The sequence below is a fragment of the Chlamydomonas reinhardtii genome, chromosome 4 (genome assembly GCF_000002595.2).
Source record: "Chlamydomonas reinhardtii strain CC-503 cw92 mt+ chromosome 4, whole genome shotgun sequence".
Taxonomy (NCBI): domain Eukaryota; kingdom Viridiplantae; phylum Chlorophyta; class Chlorophyceae; order Chlamydomonadales; family Chlamydomonadaceae; genus Chlamydomonas; species Chlamydomonas reinhardtii.
The window spans coordinates 3,741,729-3,762,326 of record NC_057007.1 but is presented as its reverse complement, the minus strand read 5'-3'; the positions used below and the strand labels follow the sequence as shown (position 1 = coordinate 3,762,326).

Below are 20,598 nucleotides of genomic sequence, written 5' to 3'. Positions count from 1 at the left end.
ACCTCCGACCACGCCCTCGGACCACCCTCCCTCCCTCCCTCCCTCCCTCCCTCCCTCCCCCTCCCCCTCCCCCTCCCCCTCCCCCTCCCCCTCCCCCTCCCCCTCCCCTCCCTCCCCCTCCCCCTCCCCCTCCCTCCCGCCACCTGCCCACCTACCTGCTGACCGCCAGGCCCGAGCCCAGCCGCCCCTCCCGCGGCTCCACAATGACGCGCCAGCAGCGCTGGAAGTCCACGCGCCCGCCCGCGGCCTCCACTCGGCGGCGCTCGTGCGGCAGGTTGGGCTTGTGGTCCTCGGTGAGGCGCAGCGCGGCGCCGCGGCGGGACAGCACCGCGCGAGAGTCGCCTGAGGCAGGGGGGGGTGCAAGGATGTTTGGAAAAGCCGTACAGGATGCACTGGAGACGAATTGTTACGAGGGGGTTACATGCATTAAGTTTACGAAGTGAAGTCGTTGCCAGGTACAAAGGGGGGGTTTTACATTCATGATTGTGTAAGAAGCGAAGGGAGGGGTTCCATGCACGATTGATTCACGGCAGGGGGAGAGGGGGCAGCGCAAGGAGAGGGAGCAGGCAGGGGCGGGGCAGGGGGTGGGGTGGGGAAGAGGTCGTGGGGAGGAGGGCGAGGTGTACGGAAGCAAACAATGGCGACAGGGTGGTACGGTATGCCTGGGTGCGGGCAGGCGAGTCCGGCCCAGGAGGGACGCCACTGGGGCCACACCTCCCTTCCAACCACCTCTCCGCGGCATCGTGCCAGCGTGCCGCCCTCCTTCCCCTGCCCCTGCCCCGTCCCTGCTCCCTCTTCCCGGTCCCTCCGCCCTCTTGGCTCGGGCACACAACCCGTCTCCGGTCTCCCTCTCGGCGGCGACTCCCACCTCTTCCCCTCACGCTCCCCGCCTCTCCCTCCCGCCTCTCCCTCATAACCCTTGTAAACCCCCCCTTCCTTCTCCTCCCTACCCCCCCTGCCGCTCCTACCCGCGTGTGCCGCGTACAGCGTGTCCGCCAGCCGCATCACCAGCAGCGCGGTGGCGCCGTCCCGAGCGCCGTCGCGCCGCGCCTCAGCCAGGATGTCGTCGTCCAGCCGCCTGCACGACAGCGGGGGGTTTGGTATCGGGGGAGAGAGGGAAGGAGTTGTCAATACCAGCCCAAACTGAACCAAACCAAGGGGGAGGGAAAGGGGTTGTCCACACCACTCCTAATAGAAATCCCGAGACACGAAGGAAGGGGAATCGGTTGATTTGGTGCAGTTAAAGCGCAAGTGAAACAGGAAGCAGGCAGGCGCTGATTGCTCGTCCTCATGGTGCCCCCACGTGGCGCCCCCCTAGGTCCACCACGTGGTGCTGGAGCTTGGTTTCTTTGGGATTGGGGGATGTACTACCCCTCCCCGGGACGTCGGCAATTCATACTTGTGGTGAATAGCCCTCCCGCCCTGCCCGGGCCCGTCCTGCCCCGCCCCAGCTCCGGCGCAACCGCGGCTCCGGCCCCGCCCCGCCCCCCTTCACTTCGTAAACTTAATGCATGTAAACCCCACCCCCGCACCTGAACACTCGCCGCAGAGCCCCCGCCACTGCCTCCTCCTCAGCAGCCATGGCCGCCGGCGGGCCCAGCTCGCCTGTGCGTGTGCGTGTGCGGTCAGGAGTAGCAGTAGTGCACGCGGCGTGCAACACAAAGGGGACGGGTCCCCCACATGGGGGCACCCCACAGTACAGCGCTAGCGCTGTAGCGCCGGCGTCATTGACATCCAACAGTTCCCAGCAGCAGACACGCCCACCCGGCAACCGAGCCCAATCCCCCCAACCCGCCACCACCGGTTACCCCCGCCCCCCGGTCGCCTCTGCCAGTGCTCCGCCAGCTCAGCCCGGCTTGGTATAGTTCGGGCTGGTATCTACAACCTCCCCCCGCCCCCGCCTTCACCCCCCCTCCTTCACCCGCCCCCGCCTTCACCCCGTCGCCTTCATCCACCCTCCTACCCGTGTGGCTGCGCAGCGCGGCGTCCGCCGCCAGCAGCATGTGCAGGCGCGAGGCGGCGGTGTCGGCGGCGCGCGTGCCGTTGTGGCCGTCGTAGATGGCGGCCAGGCAGCGCGGCACGCCGTCTGCAGGCAGTGGCGCGCCGCTGGCCGCCAGCGGCTGCAGCGACTGCACCACTGCGTGCCGGTCCTCCATGTAGGGGCGCAGGCAGCGGGCCTGGGTTGGGGTGGGGGTCGGGTGGGGTCGGGTGGGGCGGGGTTGCATGCATGGTCAGCTGAGAAGCGAGGTTGTAGCCAGGTGCAGCGGGGGTGGGAGCTGGCGCAGTTGGAGCCGTGTGGGGTGGGGTGGGGGTGGGGGTCAAGGTGGGGGTTGCGGGTGTGGAGGGGGATGGTGCAAGAGGGTGCCGGTTGCGGATGCTGGACTGCAAGTTCAAAGGCAGTGCATCTGGCTTTTGGAGTACAGAGCAGTAACGCGCTGCGACACACTGCGCGGCCCTCTCATACAACACCCGCCATACCCTTTCATGCACTGCGGCTTCACGGCCGCATCCTACCACACGCCTCTCTTTCCCAATCCTTCCTCTTCCCCGGCCCCCAGGCTCTCACCGTCGACACGCCAAACAGAACACGCCCTAACGTGCGCCCGCCGCCGCCACCACCCGGTGGCGACCGCGGCGGACTGCCGCCCGCGACGGCCCCCAGCTCGTCTCCTCCCGCGCGGTGCCCGCCACCGCCAAGCACCAGCGGCGACCCCAGCACCGCCGCCGCCTCAGTCGCCATGCCGGCCACAGCCGCCGCCGCCGTGCCGCCGCCGCCCACAATGCTGCTGTGGTGATATGGGCCGACGGAGCCATGCAGCGGCGGCGGCGCCGCCGCTGCCGCCGCGCCGCCGCCAAAGCCAGAGAACTGCGCCGCCAGGCCGGCGGCGCCGCCGCCGGCGGAGCCGCCGCCACCGCCCGCTGTGGTGATGGTGCGCGTCGGGATGAGCATCGGCCCACCGCCCATGCCCACGCCGGGCGCGGCGGTGGTGAGGCTGCTGAGGTTGATGTTACCGCCGCCGTAGCCCATGCCGCCGCCGCCATTGCTGCGGCGCCGCCCGCCGCCGCCCGCGCCGCCGTCGCCCAGCCCGCCTTCCTCATTTAGCTCGTCTGAGAAGCTGACCAGCAGCCGGCTGTGGCTCGGCGCCGCCGCGTGCGCTCCCGGGGCGCCTGCGCCGCCGCCCGACACCCTGTGACCGGCGGCGGCCCTAGCATCTGCGGCTCCCGCCGGCGCTGGCGCCGCAGCGCGGCCGTTGAGCGTAGCCTCTGCGTGCGGCCGCTTGGGCGCCCTGTCCCGCTCAAGGTCCCTCTCCCTCTCCCTCTCCCGGCCCCGCTGCGTCTCTTGGTCCCGGTCCCTGACGTGACTCCGCTCCCTCTCCCGCTCCCGCTCCTGCTCCCGCTCGCGGCCCAAGCTTCCGCTGCGGCTGCGGCTGCGGCTGCCGCGGCGGTCGGGCTGGTCACGTTTATGGCCGCGCCGCTCCGGGCCCTCGCTGCCGCCCTCCTCCTCATGCTCCTGATCTTCCCGCCGCTTCGACACCCGCTCCCGATCTGTCTCCCTGTGCAGCCCAAGCTTGCGGTCCTCACCACCGCTAGCAGCGCCTGCCGCGCCGTCTCGTGACAGGGAACGCGACCGTGAGCGGGAGTGGGTGCGGCCCCCGCTGCCGCTGCTGCGCCGCCTGCTGTCATGCAGGTCGGGCTGGTCGTGCGCGGCTGTGCCTGCTGCGCGAAGCTGCCGCTTAGCCCCATCCCCGTCGTCGTCGTCGTCGTCGCCGCGGCCCCCGAAGGACTCCGCCGCGGCGCCGGAGGGGCCAAGTCCGATGGTGTGCCCATGGCCAGATTGCAAGCCTGGCGCGTGGTCTGCGCCGCTTTGGTCCTTGTGCCGGGGAAGACGGGGGCTGCGGCTGCGGCTGTGTGCAGGCCGGTCCTGGCGGCGGTCAGCGTGGTCAGGGTGGTCAGCGACGTCCATACCCTCTGCCGCGAGAACCTCGCGGCGTTCCGGGTGCTCCTTCAGTCGTTCCGTGCCGACGGCTCCGCGCCCCAGGTGTCCTGTGGGGCCCGCGCAACTGCGCATGCAGCGCGGGAGGTTGACAAAATGTATCACAGCCGTCAAAATCGAGCATGTAACTTTCTCTCGCCATTTGTGACAGTGTAAAAGCTGCCAATATGTATGCATCGAACACAGCACGCAAGGCTAGCTCCGACAGGTGGCTTTGGCGAGTTGCTTGAGAGTTCGGAAAGAACATTAGCACCGACCTTAATGCTTTTGCTGTTACTTCAGCAGTCGCTCCATCAGATGTCATCGACTTGCAAACCAGAAGCTGTGCTGAAACAGGCCAGGACCTGACACAAGACAGACGCGGAACAATGCGTGCCCGGGCGAAGAAGTTCGATGATGATGAAGCAGCCTCTCTGAGCGAAGCTGTTGCTGGGCCCGGCCTGGAGGCACCGGGCCGTGCTCGCGTGAGTTCACAAAAAGCCGTCGCCGGGCCGTTAGGGGCCGCTACTATCGGCACCCTTAAGTCAATAGAGGTAAGCGAGAATGAAGGACTGCAGGTGTGCACAGGGCCTTCCATGCTGGCCCGAGCGCCAGGTTGCTTGGATGGGCGCTTCCACTCCCAATCGGGTGCGATGCCGTGCGTGTGTCTCAGAATTCGGTGCAGAAGTCTTTTCGCGAGTATTGTTAGCCTGGAAATGGCATGTACAGAGAAAGGGGGCAGTCCTTGAGAGTCTGGGGCCCAGGCGGGGGAGCGTGTCAGAGGCGTCACCCGCGTGCTGCCCGCAGCTGCCCCACAACGCGACGCCCAGACGGTGGCGGCACATGCCCATGCGCAGGCCCTGCTTCCAGATCGCTCGCTCCGTTCAAACGCCCTTCCAATAATATTGCGACCGCATTCCAAAATTAACGGGTGAGTTTGGGCTGCGTACTCAAGCCGTCAGGTGTACGCCTCGCATAACGTGAGCAAGCAGGCCCTGCACAGGCCAGCTCCCTGCCAGCTGAGCAACCGCGTGCCAGCTGCACCTGCCACGCCACGGGGGACCATAACCCCGGAAGCCCCCAGCCCATCCCCAAACGCAAACACGCGCGCATACTCGCACATACCATGTCTCACGAGTCACACATTTCAGCCACCGCCCCCGCCGGGCGCCACTTTATTTGTAACATCTTGTTGACCGACCCCCATGTCCCGCCAGCCCACATCAGTAGCGCCCCGCCTAAACGGCCAGTGTTTGTCAGCGACTCCTCCTGTGTTCTCCTCGATGTTGCAATGCCGTCACCGGGGCCCACCAACAGACGACAGAGTTCCCGTGCATCCGTGTATCGCAACTGCACCCCTTCAGATGCGGGGCATCGCCATACAAGCCTCGTCACTTCCCGCCCCTGGAAGGTCTGGTGCCCACCGGCGGTCTTCTGCGGTGCAGAATACGGTAACGCGGCCCTAGCTGTCCTTGGAATGCACGCCAAGCCGCACGTTGCCTGGCATGGCGCCCGCCGCAGACACACAAGGACAGGAATGCACGTCGTGCTCACCACCTTGCAACCACACACAACAACACGCCCCTTCAAGCCTGCTTCGTGCTGAGGCAGCCTTGCGGCACGCAGCACTGCAGCAGTGAGGGCACCGGGAGCGCCGGGTGAAGGACTGCTGAGCCGCACACTTACAGCCACTCCGATCCGGAGTCCCAGAGTCCCGGACCTCAGGCCGGCACGCGCCCTTGCACCTCTCCCCAAATAAACCTGTGCGTTGCCCCCACACCGCCGCCCACGTCCCCCGGCACTTGCGCATTGTGGTTTACACTGCTGCAGGTGCACAACAGCGGCGCGCAACGTCAGGTTATTCTCAACCCAGGGTACGGTTAGGCGATGTCGTGTGTGCAGAACGGCGCAGCTACCTATGCCCCCGAGTGCACCGGGCGTGCCACTCGTGACCCTGTGCCCGCTAGCGTGCCGGTATTGCTGTTCGTTCGTCATCCCCTGCGTGCGTGGCGGTGTTGCATGGGCCTTGCCGGGGGGTTTGCAGCACTCAACCGCGACCTGGCTCGCTGGTTGAGTTGCCGCCAGCGCAAGCTAGCAGAATGAATACCACTCCATCTGTGTCAACTCATACCCAACCCATGAGACATGCATGCCTCTGTCCACCCCTCTGCCGCGGTGCCGCCTCTTAAACGGGAGCATTGACAGCCCCGTTTATCTGCGTCAGTCTGCCCAGGCCCCGCAGCAGCTGCCAGCAGCCCTAGCTACTTACCAAGTGTTGCAACAAGAGCCTGGTCGCCCCCGTCAGCGGCTGGGACTGATTCCCCTGGTGCGCAACGGGCAATTATGGGACTCAATGGCCAAACAGGGGCGCCACCTGCTCGGCACCGCATCCGGTCTATGCAACTCAACTCAACCCCATCTTGGGTCCATCGACCCTTGGTTGCGTCGCGCCCTGGCGCTCAATGGAGTGCCCGACAGCGGAGCTATGCCAGAACGGTCATGGCGCATGACAGCGAGCCCAACAGGGCAGGACCTTCCTCACTCCCCTGCTCGCTCCGCCAATCCCCATGCGGCCATCTCTCACACTACGGTAGCAGGCATTCCTCTCTTGGCTGAGCCCCGGCTGAGCCCCGGCTGAGCCCCGGCTGAGCCCCGGCTGAGCCCCGGCTGAGCCCCGGCTGAGCCCCGGCTGAGCCCCGGAGCCCCAGCTGAGCCCCGGCTGAGCCCCGGAGCGAGCCGACAATCCAAAATCCGAGGGTCAAAGCGGTTGAGGACGCACGGGGATCACCAGAACGGAGCCTGCAGGTCTTTCATGCGACGCTGTTCATCAGTGCCGCCCCGACCTGCCTAACCATTTCATGCGCAAACGTTAATCTGCCATCACGCCATGCAAAGCTTCAGTTGGTGTCAACAAGGAGGTGGCTGCCTTAGGGAGGCAGGAAAAGGGCTGAGCCCTCCCCTCCCGGGTCGTTATCAACCCAGCCACCTTGACGCGGGCGCCTACTAAGCACACGGCTCTATGTTGGGGGCCTTTGGCATCCCCGCAAATCCGGACGTGGCCGGTTGGGTGTGGTGCACAGTCCGTGCTAACCCGCAGCTAACAAACTAGTCACGTCACTCGCCGCCAATCGACACGTGCACCCTCAGCCCCACGCCCTGCTAGCGCCGTTCAGGCTCTCAGCCCGGCCCCGCCGCCGCCGGCGGCCATGGCGGCCGCTGCAGCTTGGTCGGCCGCTCGAAGCCCATCAGCTTCAGCAGGAGGAGCACACGGATCACGTTGGCGGCGGAGACGTCGCGGTTCTGGGGATGGGGAACGGGGAGGAAGAGAGCGCACATGAGCTGTCCCAACCGTCAACCTGTCAATCAATCCGTCCCCAGTGCCCAGCCGTCCCTGCACATGCACGGTCCTCACCCAGGTCGTCAAGCAGTCGTTGCAGACTTTGACCGACCAGGGCCGCTGCCCCTCTTTCAGCCCCCCAAGCCGCTTGATGGCCATCTCCTGACACCCGCAGTTGTAGCAGGTCTGCATGGTTGGGAGGGTGGGAGGGAGGGGGACAAGGGGTGTCAGCTTTGAACAGCTTGAAAATGGGCTGAGCCCCTGATAGAGCAAGGATGTGACGATGGGTGCTGGCGACATGGACAGCACCCTTGCAAGGCCATCCAGCGGGACTGGCCACTATGCCAACGCCGTGCCGAGGCACCGACATGCCCTGTCCCGCTTGAGAGCCCAGCCGTGTCAGTGCGCAGGTGTCGAATGCTGGGACATGTCCAAGCCCGGACGCGCAACTTACCCCTCCCACGCTTTGTTTGTGCTTATCACGTCATAACTGCACATATGAGCCTCGTGGTCGGACCCCCAGGGACGAGGACCGACCCCCCAACTTTGGCGGCCCAGAACTTCCTCACCAGACACCCCCTTACAAATCTAAAAGCACGCGCATAATGCTCTCCTAGAGCTCTGTGATATTCAGCATGGGGTAAGAACCTGAGCTTTCTACCCCGCCCCCCTGCGGTAGCGGTCAGTGACGCCTGTGAGCGGCCCGCGCGCAAATAATTTCCCGGTCCGAGCGTTACTAGTACCGGCATGCTGGTGTGACAGCGGGCCCAGGTGCAGCTGTGCCCGCCGCCGCACTGTTGAATTCCTACTACAAGCAAGAGCAGAGGGTTGTGAAAAGCATACGGTAGTCCCGCGTGTGATGGCTACAAGCTAAGAAGCCCGGCCCACGAATCCCACAAGTCGTGTCAGGGCAAGAGTCGCAGAGCTGGTTCGCGGTTACTTCACCGAGTATCGTGCTGGCTGGCCCATAGGGTTTGCTGACGCACAGTAGCGCACCTGCAATCAGGCGACCGACAAGTGACAACCAACGTCATGCGGCGGCCTGTTAACAGGTCCATCCATGTCTGATGCGGTGAGGCAGTTACGGCAATAGGGGCGGCGGACGGTGCAACTACACATGCAAAAGGGTGAAGGGCGGGTCGGCGACGGAGGCGAGGTGTTGAGGGAGGGTCGGCGCGGTAGCTGATAGAGGTTACATGTGGGACGACAGCCGTGGACTAAGCCAGGGCCCCAAAAACATACGAGACACGCACGCTCACCCGAGGAGAGATCCCCGAATGACCCCCATGCTCCTCGCCTCCGGAGAGGGGAGGAACCCCAGGCCCGGCTCACCGCAAATGCTAGCGCTGCTCACCTAAGCCGTGGGTCGGCGTCATAAGACTACCTCTTGCGAGTCCCTAAGCTGACAAGCTAGGGTGAGGCCGGTGGCGAGTCCGCTGTTGGCCCTACCAAGATAACCCCTCCAACATCATCTGACGCTAGGAATGGGTGCTGGTTCGGGACAAGGTCCCAGCGGCGCGGAGGCCGACGCAGATTCACAAACGCAGCTAGCCGTGACCAGAAGTCCGCAATCACCTCCACACCGATCCTTCGCACAACAGCAACCTCCGCAGTCCGGTCTGCAGCATCACGACAAGCGTAAAGGCGCTGTCGGCCGTATTCCAGGGCCGCCACAGCAGCCAAGCACACGATGTCCCACACCGCCTGCGATAGCCCTGGTGGCGCCTGTACTAACCACAACTGGTTCCGTGTGATGTCCACATTCGCATGCTCCCGCATCACATCACGCAGAGCCTCCGCCACCACTGACCACTGCCAGACGCCAGAGCGGTTCCTTGTGTCGCGGCTCCCACACCAAAGCCCACAGCCGCACCAGGGCCGCCCGCAGCGCATGAATCGCTTCCGCTGGCGGCGCGGCGCCGCTGTAGGCCTCTTGGATGAAGGCCAAGTGACGCACGCGGTAGCACCCGGTAGCACGTGCACCAGGGTTCCAGGCTCTGCGGCAGGTGGTTACGCGTGCATGCATCGTGCGGCGTGTACGATTCAGCCAAGCGATGCATAACCATGCAATGCATTGCCACCTGTACAGTTGCTCACATATTGTGAACATACGCAAGGACCACGCACATGAGCGAGGTTCAGTTCGCAGATTACCAGCGGAATGGATTCCCCCAAACAATTGCACCCGATTGAATATCATGCTGCCAACAATGCACTTCATCCGCTCTGGCTTGCCCGGGATGTACTCGAGCGCATCGCCAGCTTCGCGCCCCAGCCCCTGACGCTTCGCCTGCTGAATAAGACAATCGCGACGGTTTTGTCATCTCCAGAGCACAAGCGTGTGCGGGCATCGCAGCCGCTGCCCGCCCACGCCTACAGCAGCCTGCCCGCTGCCGCCATCCAGCGGGGCTCCACATGGCAGCGCGAGGAGCTCGTGCGCGTCGCGGCTCGCAGCGGCAGTCTTGAGGCTGTGGACGCAGCGCTGGCGGCTACATGCCTGTCTAAATGCCTGTCTAATGGGGATTGGCTGCTGGGGGCCGCTGCCGAGGCCCCAGGGCCGGGCGTGGCGCTGGCACTGTGCCAACAGCTGGCGGCCCGGGGCTGGCTGGTGGTGGATTGGGACACGTGCAGGAACCCCCTGCGCACAGCCGCCGCAGCCAGCAACGCCGATGTGTGCCAGTGGCTGCACCTTGGGCAGCTGGGAACTCAGCGGTTCGGCGTTGGTGCGGTTTACGCCGCAGCCGAGGCCGGGCATGCGGCGCTGGCTGCGGGGCTGCTGTCACTGTGCCCGGATGACAAAAAGCGGCACAGTCCCGCCAACAGCCTACTGGAGGCAGCGGCTCGTGGATATGGAGTCGCGGACTTCACGGGGTTTTGGAAGGAGTGCGTTAATGGGACCTGGGAGGACCTACAGCGGCAGCAGCAGCAAGAGCAGCAACTGGCGCAGCAGGGGCAGCAGCAGATGAACGACTGTTTCAGTGTGCGGTGCCCTAATGGCCTGGACCTAAGGGCCAGCGCGTCGGAGCTGGCTAGCCCTCTGGGTCCGGCTGGCCTGAAGGGCATCCTGGCAGCTGCTGCGGGCAGCCCCACGCCCTGCTGGCTGGACAAACTGGATGTAATGCTGCAGCTGCCCTGTGGCAGTGATGAGGCTGCTGCCGTTGCTGCTGCAGCTGTTGTTGCAGCAAAGCTAGCGGCGCGCCCGGACTTGCTGTCCGACATTTTAGCAGGCGCCATGTCTGCGCCGGACGGAGTGGCCCGCGTGCGGCTGCTGTGGGAGCAGCGCGGCTGGCGGCTGGCGGAGGGCTCTGCACTGGAGGCCGCGGTGGCTGCGGCGGGGAAGCGTGGCAACACGGCCGCAATCAGCTACCTGTTTGACAATCTGGGGGCGCAGGTAGCGCTAGCCTCTGAGCAGGGCCACAGTGTTCCAGACGTGTTGCGCAAAGCGGTGTTTGGCGGCCAGCTTCCGGTGCTGCAGCTGCTGGCGTCGCGCGGCGTGCGCTGCAGTGGCAGGGCGTTTGCCGGCCTGGCGGGTTGTGCGGTGTTAGATGGTCACACCCACATCCTCGACTACCTCCTGTGCAAGCAGGCGCCGCCGCCACTCCTGCTTGAGCCGCCGGCAGGGTCCTGGGCGGACTCGGAGCTCCGGAAACGCGCGCTAAAGCAAGCGCTGGAGTGGGGGACGTGCATAGGCCATACAGGCTGTGTGCGGCATGTGCATGAGCTGGGTGCACGGTTCCAGGCTAGGCAGCAGCAGCTGTTTTCTTTGTGCTTTCCGTTTACATGCAGCCCTGCGTTGCTGGAGCTGCTAGAACGGCTGGGCTTTCCTTTCGACCGCACGGTGAGTAAAGGGCAGTAGCAAGCAGTGCGTCCGGCGAGCAGCGAGCCTGGCTACGTAGGCTTTCCACCCAGCCGCTGCAGTACGAAGCGGGAGGGCCTGCTGCCTTCGTGTGGGTCTCCCCCATGTGTTGCCGTACACGTGTGTTTGTGCATAAAGGGGGCCCACGTGTTCTCTCTCATGGAACCAAGCAGGGAAGGGGCCAGCGAGGGCACAACAGAGGGACCAGCAGGCCAACATACAGTCCGTGCCGGGGCGGGGGGACGGGACAGGACAGGACGGGGCAAGGTTGTGTATCTGTGTACGAGACACGGCTGACTTGCGCTCGCACCTCCTAATCCACCGCCACTCCTTCCCTCGTTGCATACAGGAAGCTGTTTACCTTCATATGCTTAAACTGGGTGGAGACGTTCCAATGATTCGGGCGCTGGCGCGGCTGCGGTTCTGCGGCCCTGACTGCCACATCGCACTAACATCGCTGCTAGGGGACCCGGCTGTGCCGCTGGACGAAATACGGTGGCTGCTGGAGGGAGACGGTGGCGGCGGTGGTAGTGGGGAGGCAGGCAGCGAGGGTGGCGCTGCAGGGCCGTCCGAGGGCCCGGCGCCCACCGCGGCGCCCAAGCCCGGCCCGGCTGCGAGACTGGTCCTGCAGGATGAGGCGTTATGGCAGCGAGTGCTGGAGGCGGCGGGGCGGCGGGGCCAGGGGCAGGCGGCAGGGGAGGTGCGGGCCTGGCTGGAGGGCTGGCGGCAGGCGAACAAGAAGCCGCCTGGCGACACCAATGAGTGATGGCAAGGGCCGAGGGCACGGGTCGAGGGGTCGTGGGGCGGCTGGAAGCACCGAGCCGCCGATGACACTTGGCAGTGCTGCATCATGTAGGCATAGCCTACGGCAGTTTGTGGGTAATCCTCGCTTTTGTTTTCAGTGAAGTCTGTTGTTGTTAAGGCAAGCTTCTGGCGACGTCTGGTAACTTCCATGTGGTGTTAGGATCATCCCAAGGTGTGCGTGGCTGTGTGCGCAGTGTGGTTACCGTGTGACTGTTCGTGCCGCAGCACGAGGCTGAACCAAGCTGAGGTCAGTTGAAGTGTGATCGTCCTTAGCCTTAAAGATGATCACACTCTAACAAAACGTGTACTCTTGGGGTGGTAGTGTTGTCGAAGATGCTTAAGACTAACAATTTTGGGGTGGTAGTGTGTACCTGCTTCCTTTGCTTCCATTCCGGTGTGTTCGTATACAGTATGGTGTTTGTGGTTCGTGCCTTGAACGGGGCGGTGACCGCCCGCCCACGGCCCAAGGCCCCCTCCCCAATCGTTATGCGGAGCATTGTGTGGACCGGACCTGGGGTACAGATGCAGCGTGATATGCTGTTGGTTTGTGTCTTTGCGTGCAGTGTGGGCCCGCCGATCCTTGAAACGGTTTGGCAAGACCACGTATGCGCGTGTATTTTGGCGATGTGATGCTGGAGGCGGAGGGCTCGGGTCCGGCTGTTTCTGACCACGGGCGAGTACAGTGGTGCGGTCAAGCTGGGCGAGCCAGCCAAGGTGGCGGCGTGGGGAGGATGTGGAGGCGGCGTGAGGAGGAGGTGTGCGATGGGACAGGGTTAAGGCAGGTTGGCGAGGTCCCGTAGGGTGCAGCTGACGCCCATACCCCAAGCAGACGGCAAACAATTTGCAGCGGCAGAGCAGAAGTGCATGGCTGGTCGAACGCCGGAGTTACTGTACCGACAAGTTGCTGGCTGGCTGGAAGTTTGCTGATGCGCATTCCTCACGCTCCGGGCGCCCGGCCAGGCGATAGCACCACACAGACACACCGCAACGCCACACTCGCGATGCAGAGCCGCAGGAGGAGGTGGCTGAATCTAGCAGCGGTAGCAGTAGCAGTAGAAGCATCGGCAGGAATGGATAGGCAGTGGCCTCAGCGGCAAGGCAGGAAGGTGGGGACCCCCTGCTGGCAGCCGTAGCGGGACTACCGTTTGTACGGCTGCAGCGGCTGCCGCACTGCGATGAGGTGTGGTGTGGACGCCGTTAGCATCCATGTTTAATGCGGTGTGGCAACTACGGCGTTAGGGGCGGCGGCCGGTGCAACTACACATGCGGAGGTAGTGAGGGAGGGACAGCAGCTGGCTGGTGCGAGCCCAGCAAGGGAGGGTCGCCGCGGCAGCATCCGGTAGCACCGCATCGCAATGCGAGGCGTGCACCAGGGTTCCAGGCTCTGCGGCAGACGCGGGTGACCGGGCGGCTGACTCGGATTAGTGGGCGGCCACTCGGAGCAGCGGGCGAGGGGGTCAGGATTAGCCGGCGGTTGACCTGGATTAGCCGGCGGCCCACCCAGATTAGCCTCGGGCCCACTCGCGGTGAGGCCCGCAACCCCTCCCGAGCGGGTCAACTGCACCCAGGTTGGCCTCCTCCTAACTTTTGAGGTCCTGGTGGATGGGGGCATCCCTCGCGGGCAGTCCGGATGAGGCATGGCATGCATCTATTCACCGCATGCGAATCATTTATCAAAAAGCCAAGCGATGTATTGCCTTCTGTAGTGCTGCTCACTCACTGTGTAAAACAGCAAGGACCACACACACGAGACTCGCCAGCAGAATGGAATCCCCCAAACAACTGCACCCGATTGAATGCCCAACTGCCAACGCAGCCAACAATGTACTTCATCCGCTCTGGCTTGCCCGGGATGTACTCGAGCGCATCGCCAGCTTCGCGCCCCAGAATGAGATGCCCCTGACGCTTCGCCTGCTGAATAAGACAATCGCGACGGTTTTGTCATCTCCAGAGCACAAGCGTGTGCGGGCATCGCAGCCGCTGCCCGCCCACGCCTACAGCAGCCTGCCCGCTGCCGCCATCCAGCGGGGCTCCACATGGCAGCGCGAGGAGCTCGTGCGCGTCGCGGCTCGCAGCGGCAGTCTTGAGGCTGTGGACGCAGCGCTGGCGGCTACATGCCTGTCTAAATGCCTGTCTAATGGGGATTGGCTGCTGGGGGCCGCTGCCGAGGCCCCAGGGCCGGGCGTGGCGCTGGCGCTGTGCCAACAGCTGGCGGCCCGGGGCTGGCTCACACGGGTATGACGCCGGTCTGAAGAGGGGCAAAAACGTGTCCACACGTGTTTCTCCACGCTCGCGTAGACTTAGCCTCCCTCTTTCAGAATTTAACTTATATGACATATAAGGATGCTAAAGTTTGGTTCCCGTCGCATTCTGCGAGGGTGGCTGTCACCACATTTCGCGAGGCATGCTTTCGCCAGGGTCGCACTCTTAAGCCCGGGAGCATGTTTCTAGTCTCCTTGCATGTATGTTTGATGACGGCAACAATAATTGGCATCAAAGCGCGGTAATTGTGCAGACTTGAGAAGCCTGTTCACCGCGACGTCACCGAATAGGACGCAAACAAAATATTTGAGGTCTCTATAGTATTAAGGTAATACTTGTAGAACGCTGGTAGCTGATTCGGAGGTCGGCCCCACGACTGTCGCCGACCGTGCCAAGCTGGGCGGAACGCATCCCCCGGACGCCACGCGAGCTAGACCAGTCTAGGCCGTGTCGTCCGCCCAGGACCACGTTCGCCGTAAATGGGTTGTGCCCGACCTATAGCCGAAGGTTGGGGACCGGACGACACGGCCAAGGCAGGTAACCAGGCTGTGCCGTTTGACCCCTCTCCCAGACCGGCGTCATACCCGTGTGGGGCTGGCTGGTGGTGGATTGGGACACGTGCAGGAAACCCCTGCGCACAGCCGCCGCAGCCGGCAACGCCGATGTGTGCCAGTGGCTGCACCTTGGGCAGCTGGGAACTCAGCGGTTCGGCGTTGGTGCGGTTTACGCCGCAGCCGAGGCCGGGCATGCGGCGCTGGCTGCGGGGCTGCTGTCACTGTGCCCGGATGACAAAAAGCGGCACAGTCCCGCCAACAGCCTACTGGAGGCAGCGGCTCGTGGATATGGAGTCGCGGACTTCACGGGGTTTTGGAAGGAGTGCGTTAATGGGACCTGGGAGGACTTACAGCGGCAGCAGCAGCAAGAGCAGCAACTGGCGCAGCAGGGGCAGCAGCAGATGAACGACTGTTTCAGTGTGCGGTGCCCTAATGGCCTGGACCTAAGGGCCAGCGCGTCGGAGCTGGCTAGCCCTCTGGGTCCGGCTGGCCTGAAGGGCATCCTGGCAGCTGCTGCGGGCAGCCCCACGCCCTGCTGGCTGGACAAACTGGATATGCTGCTACAGCTGCCCTCTGGCAGTGACGAGGCTGCTTCCGTTGCTGCTGCATCTGCTGTTGCAGCAAAGCTAGCAGCGCGCCCGGACTTGCTGTCCGACGTCTTAGCAGGCGCCATGTCTGCGCCGGACGGCCTGGCCCGCGTGCGGCTGCTGTGGGAGCAGCGCGGCTGGCGGCTGGCGGAGGGCTCTGCACTGGAGGCCGCGGTGGCTGCGGCGGGGAAGCGTGGCGACACGGCCGCAATCAGCTACCTGTTTGACAATCTGGGGGCGCAGGTAGCGCTAGCCGTTGAGCAGGGCCACAGTGTTCCTGACGTGTTGCGCAAAGCGGTGTTTGGCGGCCACCTTGCGGTGCTGCAGCTGCTGGCGTCGCGCGGCGTGCGCTGCAGTGGCGGGACGTTTGCCAACCTGGCGGGTTGTGCGGTGTTAGATGGTCACACCCACATCCTCGACTACCTCCTGTGCAAGCAGGCGCCGCCGCCACTCCTGCTTGAGCCGCCGGCAGGGTCCTGGGCGGACTCGGATCTCCGGAAACGCGCGCTAAAGCAAGCGCTGGAGTGGGGGACGTGCATAGGCCATACAGGCTGTGTGCGGCGTGCGCATGAGCTGGGTGCACGGTTCCAGGCTAGGCAGCAGCAGCTGTTTTCTTTGTGCTTTCCGTTTACATGCAGCCCTGCGTTGCTGGAGGTGCTAGAACGGCTGGGCTTTCCTTTCGACCGCACGGTGAGTAAAGGGCAGTAGCAAGCAGTGCGTCCGGCGAGCAGCGAGCCTGGCTACGTAGGCTTTCCACCCAGCCGCTGCAGTACGAAGCGGGAGGGCCTGCTGCCTTCGTGTGGGTCTCCCCCATGTGTTGCCGTACACGTGTGTTTGTGCATAAAGGGGGCCCACGTGTTCTCGCTCATGGAACCAAGCAGGGAAGGGACCAGCAGGCCAACATACAGTCCGTGCCGGGGCGGGGGGACGGGACAGGACAGGACGGGGCAAGGTTGTGTGTCTGTGTGTGAGACACGGCTGACTTGCTCTCGCACCTCCTAATCCACCGCCACTCCTTCCCTCGTTGCATACAGGAGGCTGTTTACCTTCATATGCTTAAACTGGGTGGAGACGTTCCAATGATTCGGGCGCTGGCGCGGCTGCGGTTCTGCGGCCCTGACTGCCACATCGCACTAACATCGCTGCTAGGGGACCCGGCTGTGCCGCTGGACGAAATACGGTGGCTGCTGGAGGGAGACGGTGGGAGCGGTGGTAGTGGGGAGGCAGGCAGCGAGGGTGGCGCTGCAGGGCCGTCCGAGGGCCCGGCGCCCACCGCGGCGCCCAAGCCCGGCCCGGCTGTGAGACTGGTCCTGCAGGATGCGGCGTTATGGCAGCGAGTGCTAGAGGCGGCGGGGCGGCGGGGCCAGGGGCAGGCGGCACGGGAGGTGCGGGCCTGGCTGGAAGGCTGGCGGCAGGCGAACATGAAGCCACCTGGCGACAGCAATGAGCGATGGCAAGGGCCGAGGGCACGGGCCGAGGGGTCGTGGGGTGGCTGGAAACACCGAGCCGCCGATGACACTTGGCAGTGCTGCATCACGTAGGCATAGCCTACGGCAGTTTGTGGGTAATCCTTGCTTTTGTTTCCAGTGAGGTCTGTTGTTGTTAAGGCTAGCTTTTGGCGACGTCTGGTAGCTTCCATTTAGTGTTAGGGTCATCACAAGGTGTGCATGCGCAATGTGGGTACCGTGTGGCTGTTCGTGCCGCACCATGAGGCTGGACCGAGCTGAACTCAGGCATGTGTGTTGAAGTGTGATCGTCCTTAGCCTTACGGATGATCACACTCGAACAGAACGTGTACTCGTTGGGGTGGTAGTGTGTACCTGATTCCTTCGCTTCCTGTGTGCTTGTGTACAGTACAGTGTTTGTGGTTCGTGCCTTGGACGGGGCGGTGACCGCCCGCCCACAGCCCACCTTCGCAATGAGTATTGTGTGGACCGGACCTGGGGCACGGCACGCGGTGTGATTGCCCTGCTTTAAGCAGCTAGTGGCCTCCACCGGTGTCGGTTACACAACCGCACAAAGGCACATGCGCAATGCATTTTGTGGACATGTGGTGGCTGCGGGCCATTAAGAGCATACCCCTGCACTGCACAGGACCCCCCAATGATTTGTCGACGCAGGCAGGCAGGCACAGACGCCTGGCGACGGCATCAGGAACTACATACGAACTATAGCGAAAGTTCAGATATTGACCGTGACAGAGACGGCGACGATGACAGTGGCAGCGACAATAATAGCGTGTGATAGTAAGGGCCGTCGGAACTTGGTGGCTGTTAACACTGCTGTGTTGGTGGTGTTGTGGTGGTGACATGTTAGTACGGCAGTGTTGTGTTGGGGGTATGCACGTGCTGACTCGGGGGCTGGCTGCTGTAATGCATGGCGAAGAACCGGCGCCTTCCTGAGATGGCCGCTAGGGAAGGCATGGGCATCAGGCAAGGGCGTTATCGTTATGCATGGGGCTGAAGGCCAACCGCAGTAGCTGCCTCCCATCATTCACTGCGGTGGATGTATATACATGTCACGGTCCGTGCAGTTGCATGGCTGTAGTATTGGGTGCCGCATTACACACACATGTGTGTTAAAGAGCACAAGGAACACAATACGCGCAGGACAGTGTATGCGAGATGTGTGTGTGTGTGTGTGTGTGTGTGTGTGTGTGTGTGTGTGTGTGTGTCTGTGTGTCTGTGTGTCTGTGTGTCTGTGTGTCTGTGTGTCTGTGTCTGTGTCTGTGTCTGTGTGTCTGTGTGTGTGTGTGTGTCTGTGTCTGTGTCTGTGTGTGTGTCTGTGTGTCTGTGTGTCTGTGTGTCTGTGTGTCTGTGTGTCTGTGTGTCTGTGTGTCTGTGTCTGTGTCTGTGTGTCTGTGTGTGTGTCTGTGTCTGTGTCTGTGTCTGTGTCTGTGTGTGTGTCTGTGTGTCTGTGTGTCTGTGTGTCTGTGTGTCTGTGTGTCTGTGTCTGTGTGTCTGTGTGTCTGTGTGTCTGTGTGTCTGTGTGTCTGTGTGACTACGGTTTCCACGGTTATTCTGCCAGATCACGTGAATCGTGTATCTGGTATAACCAACGACAGGGCTCTCAATCGAGGGCTGCCGTGACCTGGCGTTTCCCCGGCAGAGCGCAACCAGCTCTGGAGTCCACAGGGCAACGCACTCCGACCCTTCACCGCGCCAGTAATCCTTGCGGAATTACTACCGGTGTAACAACCTCAGACCCAGCGGGCGAGCTACCTCTTAAAAACCAGGCGGGCAGAAGACAAAAAACAGCAAACATAACAAAACACGCAGCACGCGACAGCACGTGAAAGCACGACCACAGTGGCTGCGGGGCTGAGTCCTACGACCCGGCAGCCTGCACGACCTCAACCGCAACCTAACCAGCTCTCGACGCAAGGGCAGACAATGCCTAAGGGCAGCCACAAACGCGTCTGGCCATTAGGCCGGTCCAGGCCGTAAGACCCGGGGTGTTGCAGCACCCAATACACCCTCTCAGGCATTAAAACCCCGCAAACCTGGCCCTGCTCCCACGGGCGTAAAACAAAAACCCTTCGCCTGCCCACTAAGCTCCCCCGCTGACCCTCTCGTATGCCACTGCTTCAGTGGCTCATGTTAGTGCTCACGCGCTTCTCCTAAGGGCTGATCCCTTTCAAGCCTCCAGCTCCATAGCTTGCGGCATCGCGCACAGCATTTCACCGTTCACCACCGCCAGGATGGGGTGAGTGGCGTCAACACCATCCCAGCCCTTTTGGGGCACGCCGAGCTGCGCGAACTGCATCAGCCGCGACCAGAAGTCCGCGACTGCACGAGCGCACGCAAGCTCGACGGGGTTGACGCCTGGCTGCGGCGGCGTCAGCTGTGTGGGCGGGATCTCGTCAAGATCGGGTTCCGCCTCCGCTGCACCTGCCACCGCAGCCTCGGGAGCTGCTGCCGCCGCCGTCTGAATTCTTAGGGCCGCTGCGGCGCGCGTCATCCCGCGCAGCCGCACCCGGCCATGTTCTGTGGCGGCCAGCGCCGCCATCACCACCACGTCCCAAACACACTGCTGAAAACCCGGCGGCGCCTGAACCAGCCACAGCTGGGCTTGGCTGATGGGAGCCGGACCGGGGTTGTGTGCGTTGATCTGCGCCACCACGGCCTTCGCCACCGCGCAATCCCAGAAGTGGTGCTGCCGTGGCGTGGGCGCGGCGGCGGCGTGTGCCTCCACCGCGGCGCCCCCATGGCCGTGTTGCCCACAGCCGCATGGCTCACGGCGAGCCAACGGCATATGCGAGTTTCCCGGCAGCGGCACTGCGTCGATGGCCAATCGCCACAGCGTCTCAAAGTGTCGCCGTTCCCACCGCACCTTCTGCCAAAGGCGCGCCAGGGTGTCCCTAATGGCGCCAAGCGTTGCAGCCGCAGCTGCTGGCAGGTCCTCCCGCCGCACCACAGCGCGCGGCGGGAGGCCCTGTGCCGCGCGCTCATAATCCTCGTGTAGGTCCGCCCGCCGCGTGGCCACATCGTCCAGCTGCATGGATGTGGCCATGCGGACGGACAGCTTCGCTAGGGGGACTTTGAGGGTCTCAGAGCCAGAGAGCTTCCAGCCCATGCGCGGCATGATGGTGGTGCGGACGACCTCACTGGTGGACGGCGCCGGGACAGGCGCTGGGCCAGGGCTCGCCAGCTGTGCGGCGTGAGCCTGCGCTGCACTCCACCATGATGGCGGGATGTCGCCGACAAGGCCCTGCAGCGCGGCGAGCGTGGGCCCACGGCGCCGGCGACGGCCGTCTGACGGCGCAAGGTAGTCTCGCAGCCACCCCTCCCAGTCGACTGCAGCCACCGCAGGTGGTCGTGCAGCGTGGGCTCGCACTAAGTCACCGATGGTCACAAGACGCGCGCAGGCTCGCAGCGTCCTATGGCGGTAATCGAGACCACGCCCCTGCGTGCGCCGCGCTACTCCTGCCGGAACGGGCTCCACAGCTGTTTCGCCATCGCTGCCGCTATCCTCCTCCTCCTGCTCGCCGCTGGCCGCCGCGGGGGACGGGGTGAGGAGCGGGTTGCCCCACAGCGGCGCCGTGAAGCACCAGGCACCAGGCTCCGGTGCCTCAGTCAGCACTTGCACTGGTGGTAGCCACCCCAGCGCTGAGACCGTGCGCTCGGTATCCTCGGGGAGCGGGTGGCTGGGGATGATGTCGCCGGCGCCCTCCACCACCGGGACTGCCGTCAGCGTGCTACTGGGGCGCAGGGATGGGTGGTGCG

At 63.9% G+C, this 20,598-nt stretch overlaps 6 protein-coding genes across 6 annotated transcripts in view; 3 read left to right on the top strand and 3 right to left on the bottom strand.

Annotated features, from left to right (window-relative positions):
• CHLRE_04g229494v5 (uncharacterized protein) overlaps positions 1 to 4,680 on the bottom strand; it is a 6,795-nt gene extending 2,115 nt beyond the window's left edge. The window contains exons 1-6 of the mRNA XM_043062082.1: positions 4,252 to 4,680; positions 2,567 to 4,061; positions 1,964 to 2,177; positions 1,533 to 1,605; positions 969 to 1,078; positions 164 to 342 (exon numbers count right to left, since the gene is read on the bottom strand). Of these exons, the coding sequence (XP_042925434.1) occupies positions 164 to 342; positions 969 to 1,078; positions 1,533 to 1,605; positions 1,964 to 2,177; positions 2,567 to 4,061; positions 4,252 to 4,298 (2,118 nt within the window). The 5' untranslated portion in view covers positions 4,299 to 4,680. The remainder of the gene's footprint in view (positions 1 to 163; positions 343 to 968; positions 1,079 to 1,532; positions 1,606 to 1,963; positions 2,178 to 2,566; positions 4,062 to 4,251) is intronic.
• A 218-nt stretch (positions 4,681 to 4,898) lies between these two features.
• Positions 4,899 to 8,360, bottom strand: CHLRE_04g229472v5 (uncharacterized protein). Its single transcript, XM_043062081.1, has 3 exons — positions 7,880 to 8,360; positions 7,386 to 7,496; positions 4,899 to 7,273 (listed from the first exon to the last, which is right to left on the bottom strand). Exons 2-3 carry the CDS (start codon positions 7,467 to 7,469, stop codon positions 7,151 to 7,153), a joined length of 207 nt encoding a protein of 68 aa, XP_042925433.1. The 5' UTR covers positions 7,470 to 7,496; positions 7,880 to 8,360; the 3' UTR covers positions 4,899 to 7,150.
• A 1,052-nt stretch (positions 8,361 to 9,412) lies between these two features.
• On the top strand, positions 9,413 to 13,486 carry CHLRE_04g229450v5 (uncharacterized protein). The gene is made up of 2 exons (XM_043062080.1): positions 9,413 to 11,148; positions 11,516 to 13,486. Exons 1-2 carry the CDS (start codon positions 9,472 to 9,474, stop codon positions 11,930 to 11,932), a joined length of 2,094 nt encoding a protein of 697 aa, XP_042925432.1. The 5' UTR covers positions 9,413 to 9,471; the 3' UTR covers positions 11,933 to 13,486.
• A 174-nt stretch (positions 13,487 to 13,660) lies between these two features.
• Positions 13,661 to 14,536, top strand: CHLRE_04g229422v5 (uncharacterized protein). The gene has a single exon (XM_043062079.1). The coding sequence runs from the start codon at positions 13,864 to 13,866 to the stop codon at positions 14,209 to 14,211; it is 348 nt and encodes a 115-aa protein (XP_042925431.1). The 5' UTR covers positions 13,661 to 13,863; the 3' UTR covers positions 14,212 to 14,536.
• Positions 14,537 to 14,590: 54 nt separating this feature from the next.
• Positions 14,591 to 17,976, top strand: CHLRE_04g229398v5 (uncharacterized protein). The gene is made up of 4 exons (XM_043062078.1): positions 14,591 to 14,769; positions 14,967 to 15,906; positions 16,012 to 16,063; positions 16,408 to 17,976. Exons 1-4 carry the CDS (start codon positions 14,712 to 14,714, stop codon positions 16,912 to 16,914), a joined length of 1,557 nt encoding a protein of 518 aa, XP_042925430.1. The 5' UTR covers positions 14,591 to 14,711; the 3' UTR covers positions 16,915 to 17,976.
• Positions 17,977 to 18,378: 402 nt separating this feature from the next.
• The window catches only part of CHLRE_04g229374v5 (uncharacterized protein), a 5,222-nt gene continuing 3,002 nt past the window's right edge, over positions 18,379 to 20,598 (bottom strand). The window contains exon 2 of the mRNA XM_043062077.1: positions 18,379 to 20,598. This exon is cut by the window's right edge and continues 1,005 nt beyond it. Coding sequence (XP_042925429.1) covers positions 19,010 to 20,598 — 1,589 coding nt within the window. The 3' untranslated portion in view covers positions 18,379 to 19,009.

Excerpts from the sequence above, each read along its gene's own strand:
- CHLRE_04g229472v5 (XM_043062081.1), bottom strand. The coding sequence starts at position 7,469 with ATGGCCATCAAGCGGCTTGGGGGGCTGAAAGAGGGGCAGCGGCCCTGG. Across the intron at positions 7,274-7,385 it reads ACGACTGCTTGACGACCTGG|AACCGCGACGTCTCCGCCGC; the intron begins GTGAGGACCGTG and ends CCCCATCCCCAG.
- CHLRE_04g229450v5 (XM_043062080.1), top strand. The coding sequence starts at position 9,472 with ATGGATTCCCCCAAACAATTGCACCCGATTGAATATCATGCTGCCAAC. Across the intron at positions 11,149-11,515 it reads GCTTTCCTTTCGACCGCACG|GAAGCTGTTTACCTTCATAT; the intron begins GTGAGTAAAGGG and ends CGTTGCATACAG.
- CHLRE_04g229422v5 (XM_043062079.1), top strand. The coding sequence starts at position 13,864 with ATGCCCCTGACGCTTCGCCTGCTGAATAAGACAATCGCGACGGTTTTG.
- CHLRE_04g229398v5 (XM_043062078.1), top strand. The coding sequence starts at position 14,712 with ATGGGTTGTGCCCGACCTATAGCCGAAGGTTGGGGACCGGACGACACG. Across the intron at positions 15,907-16,011 it reads CAAGCGCTGGAGTGGGGGAC|CCCTGCGTTGCTGGAGGTGC; the intron begins GTGCATAGGCCA and ends GTTTACATGCAG. Across the intron at positions 16,064-16,407 it reads GCTTTCCTTTCGACCGCACG|GAGGCTGTTTACCTTCATAT; the intron begins GTGAGTAAAGGG and ends CGTTGCATACAG.